This window comes from Podarcis liolepis (genome assembly GCF_965112155.1).
Source record: "Podarcis liolepis genome assembly, chromosome: 1".
NCBI lineage: Eukaryota > Metazoa > Chordata > Lepidosauria > Squamata > Lacertidae > Podarcis > Podarcis liolepis.
Genome location: NC_139554.1, coordinates 110,228,446 through 110,241,455, shown reverse-complemented (window position 1 = coordinate 110,241,455; position 13,010 = coordinate 110,228,446). Strand labels below are relative to the sequence as shown.

General features: G+C 43.3%; 1 protein-coding gene across 2 annotated transcripts in view; it reads right to left on the bottom strand.

The window, feature by feature from the left end:
- CERS6 (ceramide synthase 6) overlaps positions 1-13,010 on the bottom strand; it is an 87,582-nt gene that overhangs the window by 11,588 nt on the left and 62,984 nt on the right. For both annotated transcript variants that reach the window (XM_083496958.1, XM_083496957.1), the window contains exons 5-8: positions 9,703-9,753; positions 7,403-7,495; positions 4,885-5,013; positions 3,141-3,247 (exon numbers count right to left, since the gene is read on the bottom strand). In XM_083496958.1, the coding sequence (XP_083353084.1) occupies positions 3,141-3,247; positions 4,885-5,013; positions 7,403-7,495; positions 9,703-9,753 (380 nt within the window). The remainder of the gene's footprint in view (positions 1-3,140; positions 3,248-4,884; positions 5,014-7,402; positions 7,496-9,702; positions 9,754-13,010) is intronic.

Genomic DNA, 13,010 nt, shown 5'->3' with positions numbered 1-13,010 from the left:
CCTACGTAAGTTATCTGTGCACTCCTTGACTGAGCTAGAAGAAATCTTTCTAAACTTTTACCGCTGCAGTAACTACACAAGCCATTAACTGCACATTGCTATGGATTCTTCGCTCTCAATGGTCAGTGCACTTGCGTATTACTGATGACATTTCTCTGTTCTCTTCTGCAAAAACACGCAGAAGTGTTAAGTCAACTACAGCAATCTAAAACTACTTGCAAAATGTATGCCACAAAAGAAAGCTAACTGACAAATATATCCTTTCATCATTTTTCAGTATGAGATAGATTAGTTTAAGCTTAATTATCCAGCTGGACTATGCATCTGAATAGGTATTTGTAAAATTTATATGCCACTAACCTGCTCACAGGGGCTATTATAGCAGCCTGCAATAAAATTTTCTTTTGGGTTGATATGCCAGTATTTATTCCTAAACAAGCCAAAAGAGAATTTGCCAGAAAGATGGCTTTTAAACAAAGGAGAAAGATGAGGTGACAAAATGGGAACGTCCTTAGCAACTGCACAACATATACAATTTGAAGCATTAATCATTAAAATAGTGGTGCCTTCTGTTTTAGCATTCTCCACAGAAATTTAAAGTAATGACCACCTCTGAATTTCACATATTGGACAGGGTTCTATTAATTCTTATCTGCTGAAAACTAAGGGGTATATTTAGCCATCTTTTTGCATTAATTTAAAATGCATTTTTAAACCACCCCAGACATTGGATACTAGACTTACTTAAATTTAGCCCAGAAAAATAATTAATGGTGCTTCCTTAGTTTCCCCATACTCTTTAAAAATTAGTACAGTCGTACCTGGGAAGTCGAACGGAATCTATTCCGGAAGTCTGTTCGACTTCCAAAATGTTCGTAAACCAAAGCGAGGCTTCCGATTGGCTGCAGGAAGCTCCTTTGGAATTGCACAAGGAAAAAAAGAGAAGAAAACCTGCCTCTACAGGGGGAGGTCATATGTAAACAAGCAGATTTTTGCAATATCTTCCTACCAAACCATTAAAAGAAGGTTTTTTAAAATTCATGCAAATGTTCAAGGATGCACGTGAATAAACTAACACTACCAAAAAGCAGTGGAGGTAACTATTGTACAGATTTCCTGGCTTATTTATTAAATCCATCTTCCTGATACCATTAAACTAGGCCAAAGCCACAGAATTGATAATGATTACATGAAATTTGTGCTCTATTGTTCCATGCTGTTGCTGCAGAGCCAGCTGGTCAGCTGAATGCCCCCCAAACCACCTTTTGTGGTGCTCTGTTCACATGGACCAGATTAGCAATGCAACTATGATGACTTAATCAAAACAGGGTTGTTTCAACCTGATTTTGTTTGTCCTGTAGGGGCTTTGGGGACCTTCTCTAGGAAGAGCGGAAGAGGATCCTGCACAAACACTGACAGATGAAGAGCTTGAGGAGCTGGTGAAATCATGCGCAGAAAGCGACAGTAAATAAGATGGTGATGTTGAGCACGAGGCAGCAAGCTGGGACCTGTAAAAATATTCCGAACTCTTCCGTGCAATTAAGCACATGAACAATATGATTTATGTCAGGGAACTGCCATCAGCTCAGAGGCGAAAGGGCAGTTGTGTTATAGGGAACATCCAAAAATCTTGCGAAGCAGCTCCTCCTCCGGCGAGGAGGAAAGCCCCACCTCCAGTGGAGAGGAGGTGGTGGGACCAGTGGATGCTAGGGAGAGCCTCAACGCTGAGGCTGAGCAAACCGGAGAGGAGGGAAGTACCCTTTTGCCAGCGCCCACTCTGCGCAGTAGGTTTCGGTGCAAGGAGGGGAGGAGAAGGCTGGGGGTCACGCAACTGTTATGCTGGGGGGGGGGGTACAAGGTCTGCCCACTCCCAGATTCTGCTAGCGATTGAGCCGGACATGAACCTACGACGCTCTTCACTGTAAATAGTTTGCACTAAGAATAAAGCCTGGAAAAGGCAGGTTGGAGCCTTGCCTGTTTGCTCTCGAGCAACCACACCAGCACCTGACAATTTATGACTACGATCCCTCCATAAAACATACCCTGGATGACACTATGGGATTACAGACACCTCAGAGAGAGATGTTTGAAGAGGCAACAGTGGCAGGAGTGATCCTGTGAGGAAGTATTGCTGTAGGTGGTAACAATTAGCCCCCAAAGTGGGAGCATGTGATTGGGCTGGCTGGTTGCCAGAATTGATTGATTAGAAGCTTGGAGAGAGGACTCAGGAAAGCGACCCCCTCCTTGACAATGCTGGGTTGTTTAAAAAAAAATTTAATGGCTTCTTACAGGTTTTCCTTGCATTACGTGTTTGTGTGTAGCTCCCAGGAACTGACCCCATGTGTAAGTTGCAGGCTTATTGTACTTGAACTTTATTTATGGTGCACAACACGAAATGCACAGTTTAGTTGTCTACAGACTCAGATCACATTATATCATATTCCGTGGGTTCCACTATGAGATAAGCTGATTCTTTAGTGGTCCTGCCAAACTAATTCAGTATGAGAAGCAGCAGTACATAAGAAAAGCAACCATAGCCCTTGAGGAATGACAGGAAAGGGGCCCTAGAGCGGCAGTTCCCCAACTCATTTGGCCTAACACTCCCTTTTTTGGGGGGGGGGGAGATACTCAGTGCCCTCCCTGAAATCCACCTTCTTTAAGTGAACAAGCAGAAGGGTGTAGTCACAAATTTGCATTCTTTTATGTATCTATGTTTCTACCTATGCCCCACAACACAGTAAAAGAAAGATGCTGTTGTAAATAGGCAGGCAAACTGTGACCCAGTTTCCAAGCCTGGGTGAAGCCCAAAAGGGTTTACCCAAGCCTGGGAAAGTGGGATCCAAGGGAGACCCAACGACGCCTGACCTGCCAGTAAGCATCATTCCACAACAGATGAAACATGTACGAATGGCTTCCCAAAATTTTCTTATCTTCTTTCTTTATGCTTCCACTGCCCCCTTATTTTTATCCAACGAGCCCCATTGCACCTGAGGCTACTACCGCCTCCCCCTTGATCGTTCCAGCATCCCCCAGGGGGCGGCATCGGCCACCTTGGGAAATGCTGCCCTAGAGGCAGGATGTGCTCTATCTAACCAGACTTAAAACCCCTGTAGTTCCATGGAAGCAGCAGATTTACTCACCATAAAGGATACAATCCAAGCCTTGTAATCATGAAAATGACAGCAAACGAGAGGAAGAGGAAATCACACAACTTTTGACACTTGCAGTAGTTTGCCATTTTGGCTGCCTATAACGAGGAAGGAACACGGGTTATCTCCTTAATAAAGTTACGTCTAAAATAATTATTGCACACAGTACCGGACAATTAATATTCAAATGATGCATAGCATATCAGTGTGAACTCTTTAGCGCCCTTACCTCTTCTACTGACGATGCTTCACACAGCGGCCTCGTTTGCATATCCCACTAAGCCAAACCATGGCTTAGTGTAATCACACAATTGTGCAGGTTCTGGGAGAGGAGATTATGGCTGCCTCGTTCTCCCTGGTTGTTTTGTTGAGCCAAGTCATTGCTTGGCTTCATGAGTCACCCAAACACAGGCTTGCAGTTTAGCTCTCTCCAGACCAACCAAAAGTGGTAATCATGGTTTACTACTCATGGTCTCAGTACAGGAGAGTTAAAAGAACCCCCAAAAGCCAAGATTTTAGCCTTCTTTTCTGTGTGTTTTTTAAAAATAAAAATCAGAAAAACCTGGGGCAAATAAAAATTCAAACAATACTAAAAGCAGCAATAAAAAAGACAGGCGTTAAGGGTGCAATTCTATATACCGTACATTTACATTGGAATAAATTCCATCAAGCAATATGAGATAACCTTCTTACCAAACATGGCATGAATAGGACTGTGCTGCAGAACACAGCAGAAACAGATTTTTGAGAACTCACATTAAAAGCGATTAGGTATTCCATAGACTTGCCTGTCACATCTCATGTGTACAGGGGACAGAAAGCAAGAGCTCTGCAGCTCACCTTAAGTGCCATGCAGGCTCACATGGGAACAGGCAGTTCTGCAGGTAGCCTGGCCCCAAGGCTAAAACCAGCACTTTAAATTGATCCCAGAAACAAACAGGCAGCAATGAAGGTGAGGAACATGGCTAGACTAATAAGCTCCAATCTTTGGACCCTAGTCTGGCTGCCACATTTTGGACTAACTAGGACACGAATAACTGAGGCCAGGTGTGTTTTCAAGAGAGGAGGCAACAGCAGGTAAATCATTCAAAGCTGATGAAAGGAAGTCTTCACTGCTGCCTGTATACCCAAGGCGCAAATAATGTCTCTGCACTGCGCACCTGCCCTTTCAGGGGAAATATAACCATTGTCTGCAACAGGCTTTATATATACACCCAGGTCTCCCAGAATAAAAGTGATGCTAGCTATATAGACCTTTGCTATGATTCAGCAACTACATAGTATGAAAAAGCATTGCTGTAGTCAGTTAAAATGTGGAGATTCTATGGACTCCCAAATCCTATATGGTTTTTTTCCAAGAACTCAGTGAATAGCCATGTTTGACAAGTACAGTCCAACTGAAAGCTTTTCACTGTGCTCACGGTGCTTAAGAAAAGCAGCACTGAGCCACCTCTGAGACAAATTTCAACAGCTAGAAGCTTTCATGGGCTTTAGCAGTGTTTCCTAAATTTGGGTCCCCAGCACCAGCTGTTTTTTAGACTACAATTTCCATCATCCCTGACTGCTGTTCTTGCTAGCTAGGGATGATGGGAGTTGTAGTCCAAAAACAGCTGGAGACCCAAGTCTGGGAAACACTGGGCTGTAGCCTACTACTTTAAAACGTCGTTTGTTCTGGAAGAAATGTTTTGAAGACATGAAGATTTATTATGGCTAAATTTCTCTCTCTTACTCTCACCTCCAGCACGCTGTCCACCACATCATGAAGACACATAGTTAGGACTCCCACTCGGATGAAATTGACTGTGTAGGAGAGGGTTATCAAAATGACTGCTATGATGTGATGGGTAAACATGATGGTAAAGTCCTGAGGTGGAGAGATAAACGGAGTTACAACATTTGTTCACAAATTAATTGGCTTTTCAAACATTTATTCTTACAGATATATAAAATTAAATAAATACCAGATATACAAACTCTGCACATATAGTTTATGAGAGAAGATTAGAATGCAGTCAGGAACTTAGCAGGGGCACAGGAAACGGCCTTGTGCTGAGTTAGGCCATTAATCCATCTATCTTACTATTGTCTGCAAAGAATGGCAGTCACTCTCTGGGGTTTTAGGATGAAATTCATACAGCACCTTCTGAGTCCTGATGCTCTACAGTTTAGTTTTTTTGATTGAAATATTTACAGACTGTCCAGCATACTCAAATATCGCAGTAGCGCACAATAGTAAAAAAACAAATGAGAACAGTTTTCCGAACAGAGATTTGACAGTGCCCACAATTTTTTTTTATCATCCTACCAAAGGTGCACAAGGTTGGAGCCTGTCTTACTTCAAAGGGGGAGTAAAATACAGCCCATTCTAGCGACAGGCCCATTGTGATATTGCAATATTTCCATGCTGCTTTTTTCTATGTAAGCTGATGTTTGTGCAAGTTCGAAGAATTATGACAGAGCCTGAAGTTGTAAAAGGATCAAAGTAGTTTAATACCATACTAACACCCCCAAATTCTTTATTTGCTGGTAACCTGAAGTAGCAAGGCAGAGCTTAGCAGCAGCAGGAGGGCATCTGTTTCTAGGACTTCCCTTGTGATGTATATGATCACAGCATTTTCAAGTATAGTAACATCTAGAAACTGCCAGGGCCTTTGCTAAAACTACATGACTGCATTTCACATGAATCCAACACATTCCTTCCCTCTCAAAAATGCAAATAAACCATTTAATTGAGGTAGCCATTTTCTAAAATCCTTTAAACTGACCTCAAAACAGCATCTCTCTCTCTCAAAATACCATCTGTCATCTGACCAAAACTCAGCAAACACATACATAAATTTGACTGATGTTAAAGTAATGACATTCTGGGGCAGCTATAAGCTTCTTAGGAGACCACACTCCCCACATGACTGTTTCTGTCTTCCATAAATACAATGTAGGAATGTGTAAAAAAAACACACCGCTGCCCCCCCCCCAACTCTTGCGCATACATCAAAACACAAAGTGTGCCACTGTGAACTGGTGAAAAAAGTTCATCTACCCAGTCACATTATTTTCACAGAATGCTGAGCTGATAATACATGCTGGACTGCAGATATTGCTCATTAATCTTCAGTCAGGCAGGGATAATCTACTGGAATTTATACCCCACCAATAACTGAAAGAGGCTTTTGAACATCAGCAGTCAGTTCTATTGGAAGGTATTTTCCCGTCAGGAAATTGCTATTAGGGCAAAGAGCAGGGTAAGCACATCTCTGTGGTAGATTTCACTCTCATTCTAGGATCACACCATTGCCGGACATGATCCAACACATCTTTCCCCTCTACAAAGAATATTCCTTCTCGCTACCAAATTGGCCCAGAAGGCCAAGAAGCTGGATCTCCTGCAAAAAAGACTTCTGTTTGCACAATGGATCTTCCTCCCTCTTCTCTCTGATTGCCCTCTACGCTCCCCCAAAGTGGCTACTGGAAGGTTGGCAGAAACCCCTAAAACAGCACATCATGGGAGAAGCAGGGGGATGGCATGATCAGAACAGTGTGATGTTGAATCCCTCTCCGTACGTTCTGGTACAGAATTCTTCCAAAGCTTTTTGGAGAGGCTGGAGTTTGCTAGCAGATTGTAGTTTGCTAGTAAACTTTAGTTTCTGTAATCACCGTATGTTTGCGCAATGATCTAATAAATTGTCTTAAATGCTTTGACTGCTCAGAGCATTTATGTGACTGAGCAGAAGCCAACCCAAATTATTTGAATTAACTACATTCATTCGATAATTGAGTTAATAAAATGGATGATGAAAATGCTTGTTCTTCTGCTCTCCAGATGTGCATCCACCATCTCTAAGCACCAGTGACATTTGTCTATTCAAAAACATTTTCAGTTGATGGGACTCGTTAGTTGAATCCCATGGCCCCTCCAGACGGAGTTTGGAGTCTGGTGAGTGCTGCTGGTTTTGTAAAGGGTTTCCAGGGTTTAGAGGATGTTTGCAGGCTTTCCCAATGTCGTTTCAAATGTACACAATGTCACTTAAATGTGTGGTGCCTTTGGAAAGTGGCCCCCACGTATATGGGGAGTTGCCTGTATGAACAGTGGCCAATATTGCCACACAGCACTAGAGATGTTAAAAACCATTTCAAGCTGGTTTGCAAATGTCAGCAAATGTTGCTGCCCCAAAATGCAGTTGTTATCCACCGCTGGGATAACAACAGCCTTCTTTAAAAATGGTTGCGCCTTAAAACCCACAGATTGCTCTTACCTTTCTTTTGATGTCAATGAACTGAGAAAACATTAAGGACCAATAGTACGACAGCTGAAGTATGTAGTAGTAATGCATTTCAGGCATCAGCGGCTGAAAGAAGGGGATATAAATAAAGAGATTAAAACAGAGAAGTTAAAAACCTTCAGATCCTCACTTGAATGGCAACCTCAGGCCACTTATAGAATATTTCCTATCTGGTAAGATTTCTAGCGAGTTCCTCTCCCGCATTAAAAAAACTTATGGAGAGAAAAAACACCACCTTACCAACACTTATCCTTTTCTTCCTCTATGTGGCTCACATTGCTTCCTTGTTCTGGCCTGGTCTGCAAACACTAAACCATAGCTGAAATAAACTACAGTGGTGCCCCGCAAGACGAATGCCTCGCAAGACGGAAAACTCGCTAGACGAAAGAGTTTTCCGTTTTGGAGGTGCTTCGCAAAACGAATTTCCTATGGGCTTGCTTTGCAAGACGACAATGTCTTGCGAGTTCCTGCTGCCCCCCCCTTTTTCTAAGCCGCTAAGCCGCTTATCAGCTGATCCGATCAGCAGATAAGCTGCTAAAAGCCGCTAAAAGCCGCTAATAGTGCTAATCCGTCAATGGGCTTGCTTAGCAAGACGAAAAAACCGCTAGACGAAGAGAATTACAGAACGGATTCTTTTCGTCTTGCGAGGCACCACTGTATTGCGTAATCTGAATGAGCTGCATGCCCATTGATCAAATTGTGATGGCTTCCCTCCTCCAAGGCTTATGGTGTGTTTTTTTCTCCAAACAAACCACAAAAGCCCTGGTTTGAATGACAAAAATCCAGACTGTAGTTTGCTTCCCACCAGCACGGCAGGAATGAAGGCGGTCCATAATAATCGTAATCATAATCGTAATAATAATACCCCTCCCCACTCTGGGTGGCTTCCAGCACATATAAAAACATAATAAAACACCAAACATTAAAAACTTCCTGATACAATAATAATTTTATTATTATTGATAATAATATGAGCACAATTTCAGGAGTTTGCAGTAGTATGCCGCTCGTTCACATTCACCCATAATTTATTTTAACTATGATTTAATGTGACACATGAACCAGGCTAGCATTGACGTATTATGAATATGATGCAGGGCAAGCCTTTTTGATAAAGGGAAGAGCCGTGACTCTGCCTAATTCTGGAAATTAGGGCCTCCTGTATGCATTCAAATGCTTTGCACAAACCTTTTTGGCTGGAAACATTTACTTATGTGGCTGGCTGGCACGTGCAACACTTGTCGTTTTCTATTTATGGCACACTGTGGGGAAATGGGTAGGTGAACCTACCTTTCACCAAAGCAGCTGGCCTAGTCAGACTTTGGGTCCTTTCCGACTCTAATTTCAACAGCCATCACCTTAAAACCTCTATATAAATTATTCTCCACATAATGTGCTAATTAAAGGGATGTATTTGCCTTAGTGCTGACACTGAAGCAGAGTTTTATTTATTTATGACTTGGATAACCCAAATTTGTCCCCTACCAGCTAACGGGGATTTAAATGCTGTGCTGTACAGCAAATGTATTTCACATCACCCTTGCAAATGGATAAAGTGCCAACGTCTATGCTCATTACAGTACCTTGAAAACTGTCCAACATTTATTTATTTTTAAATAATAGAAAGCCCCTTCTCCCACCCTGCATGTTCAGATTATTTTTTGTACCCTAAAAGGTTGGGTTCGTTCCAATACCTTTCAGTATGGTTTGCCTTTCAGTCTATAATCAGCTTACACAAGTGGAACCTACAACAAAATGTTGCATTGTGGCATCACCTCTTAACATTAATGCTTTTGTTCAGGGTTCTCTTCAGGCATGTCCTCTTTATGTTGTTGCATTCCACACACAGACACCCCCTCAGTTTGCCAGTTTCCCCCCTCAGTTGAAAAAAATGCAGAGTTCAGTGTTTCATAGCTTTATCCTAAAGCCTTGTTAATTAGTGATGCTGGTGAAGTTCTTTAGAACCAGGCTCAGAACTAGGGACTGGAAAAATCTGCCTCCAAGGAAGAGGAAATGATGATGATGACAAGCCCTGAATGCCTTTCTAGAGCAGAAGTTGTAGCTTCTCCCACCTGTCTTTGCCCCCCTCCCCCCAGCATTCCTCCTTATCTTCCCTCCTCATTGGCAGCGTGTAAGAAGTAGCAGCAATGAGTGGAGAAGAAAAAGAAGAGTGTTTTCCTTCTCCTCCACTTCTCCTTCCCTTCCATCTGTCCACCATCCAGCTAACAGCATCATGGTCTATTTTATACTCATTTCCATGCAATACCCATTACCTGATATGGGTATCCAGTCCAGCATAGCCGAGTGTTCCACACCCAGGGACTCTTTAAAGAAAAAAAAAGGGGGGGGGAGAGAAGCAAACAAGTTTAAATGTTGGGAAATGTTACAGAAATGCAACTAGAGTTGGTGGTAGCTCTACATTTCCCCCCACAAAGAATTTAGACGAGCGTTTTGCACAGCCTCACAATTACTTCCATTGCATTTACAGAAACGAAGTTATTCATATTATTTTGAAACCGTTCATTCATGAAAGCTCTGTACAATTAGTAGCATCCTGAAAACAATAATCTGATTCTAATCAAGCTACGGATAAGATACATATTGTCCCATTTTTGCTTCCTAAACGACAATCACTACATTAGCAAAGAAAAACAAGGGGTGTGCTGCTATTGCTTGAGAATATTTTGACACATACTTACTTAACCAAAATTGCAACGATCATTTTAAAATGATTTGTTTTGAGAATGGAAGCACAAATTAAAATGTCAGTAACTGGGAACTCTTCCACAGAAAGTCAAAAACGGCAAGCTAGGTAGACATTTGAAAAGCCAGTAACTGTTTGGGCTCACTGACTAGTACCTTGGAAGTCAAACGGAATTCATTCCGGAAGTCCGTTCGACTTCCAAAATGTTCGGAAACCAAAGCGCGGATTCTGATTGGCTGCAGGAAGCTCCTGCAGCCAATCAGAAGCCGCGAAAGCCCCGACGGACGTTCGGCTTCCAAAAATAGTTCACAAACCAGAACAGTCACTTCCGGGTTTACTGCATTCAGGAGCCAAAACATTCGAGAACTAAACTGTTCGAAAACCAAAGTACGACTGTAGTTCTAAACCAGGGGTCTGCAACCTTTAAGACAAAAAGAGTCACTTGGACCCGTTTCCGAAGGAAAAAAACCTGGGAGCTGCAAAACTCGTCATTATAAAAATAACTTTTTGTCACTTTTTTATTATTTCTTTGTTTGACCCCTCAGAATTACTCCTCCTCATAGAAATAAATGTTAAATTAACAAGTTACCTTTTTGTGTGTGTGTGTTCTTCACTCCCCTTCAAAACAGTGACCAGCGTACATGCCCCTTACAATGTAGCGGGCGGGCGGGAAGGTGACGTCGGGACGGTGCGTGACTAACGCACGCACCGCCCCCATGCGACGTCACAGCCAGTACAGTGCCCACCACAGTGGGGAGTGACGGGACGCACAATGCGCCTCCTCCCCTGGCTAGTATCCGCCCCGGAGCCGCGGCAAAGGTGTAAAAGAGCCACATGTGGCTCAGGAGCCGCGGGTTGCTGACCCCTGTTCTAAACAAAATGAAACAAAATGGTGCACGTTCTTAGTCTACACTGGATTTCTCAGGATACACCTTAAACAAAGGCAGAGACGAGGAGTGTCTCATGTGTAGATAAAGTCTCTGCAGATCAAATACTGCATCTACAAAATATTTGCCACCTAACATTTACGGTTTCCCAGGAAGCTGCTTTACATATTCAGCTGCCAAATAACAAGTGAAGGGAAATTAAGTGTTGCCTACAGGTGTGCACATATCCACTCTAATAGCATATTTATGGAAATGCAGGAATGCTGCAAACACCGGAATCACCTTGTAACAAAGAAATCTTTATCAAGCTGTTGACCAACTGTAGTTTTCAATAAACTTGAGAAAACCTAAGGATCTCTTTAGAACAAAACCCAAGGCAGATGTGGAGGAAAAACCACAGGCATACGGTTGAAAAACTGCACATGCAATAGCCTTAGAAATGAAGGGACATACGATAGGAGGCAGAAAAAAGGTAAAGGTAAAGGTAAAGGTAACTCTTTAAAAAAAAGATATGAGAAAGATGAAAAAGCTTGCATGCAGAAGAAAGAGACCCGAAGGAAACTGAGCTAAAATGAGAAACTAAAAGAGCAGGCTCATTTGGGCTCTGCACAAAGTACATGAAACAGGAGGTAGGAAAGCAAGGTGTGTTAAAGAAACAGAAGAAAACTCAATGATCTATAGCAAGCGCTACCAGCTTTTGAGAGAAATAACCCTAGAAGGAAGAGAAGAGAACAGATTCGTAGCAGAGAGAAGCTAGTAAAGCCAAATAACTATTTTTCCTAAGATACACTGCACCTGCACATGAAAATTAACAAATATTATTATGCACGGAACCAAAACAAAACTACAGGCTCCAGTCTCTTGAGTGGCAAAAAGAGATGTAGCCCATCCAATCAAGGACATAGCTGAGGGGGAATTTTCCAGGGACAGGATACACTGCTCAAGTGAACCCTATCCTGAAAGACATGTCTGCCCAGAGGAAAAACAATGCTTGTACAGTTGTACCTTGGAATTCGAACGGAATCCATTCGAAAGTCCGTTTGACTTCCAAAATGTTCGAAAACCAAACTGTGGCTTCTGATTGGCTGCAGGAAGCTCCTGCAGCCAATCAGAAGCAACAGAAGCCCCGTTGGACGTTCAGGTTCCAAAAGAATGTTCGCAAACCAGAACAATCACTTCTAGGGTGCAGCATTTGGGAGCCAAAACGTACAAGGGCGTTCAGCAACCTAAGTATGACTGTACCTTATTTAGCAGAGCATACAAGGATGGAGGGTGGGACGTGGGTGGCGCTGTGGGTTAAACCACAGAGCCTAGGGCTTGCCGATCAGAAGGTCGGTGGTTCGAATCCCCATGATGGGGTGAGCTCCCGTTGCTCGGTCCCAGCTCCTGCCAACCTAGCAGTTCGAAAGCACGTCAAAGTGCAAGTAGATAAATAGGAACCGCTCCGGCGGGAAGGTAAACGGCGTTTCCATGCGCTGCTCTGGTTCGCCAGAAGTGACTTAGTCATGCTGGCCACATGACCCAGAAGCTTTACGCCGGCTCCCTTGGCCAATAAAGCGAGATGAGCGCCGCAACCCCAGAGTCGTCTGCGACTGGATCTAATGGTCAGGGGTCCCTTAACCTTTACCTTTACAAGGATGAAGGCAGCCTGTCCAGCCTGTCTACACAAAACACCTCAGTTTAATGCCACTGCAGTAGATCAAGGGTCGCAACCTAAGGCCCATGGGAGACAAGTGGCCCATGGAGGTCGTTTTACCGGTCCACAAGCCACCCACATGGCGAGTCCCTGTGCATTGCACTAAACCGGCACAGCGCAGCACGGGGACTCGCTTCTGCACCACCGGAAATCGTGTCTGCGCAAACACCGAAAATTGCAGGTCTGCGCGCTCATGCGCACCCGCAATCCAGCAAACATAGGGGGCTCTGCGGCAGTAAACCAGCCCAGGCAAGGTAAGCCTTGCTGACCCCTGACAAGATCTTGGTTGGATAT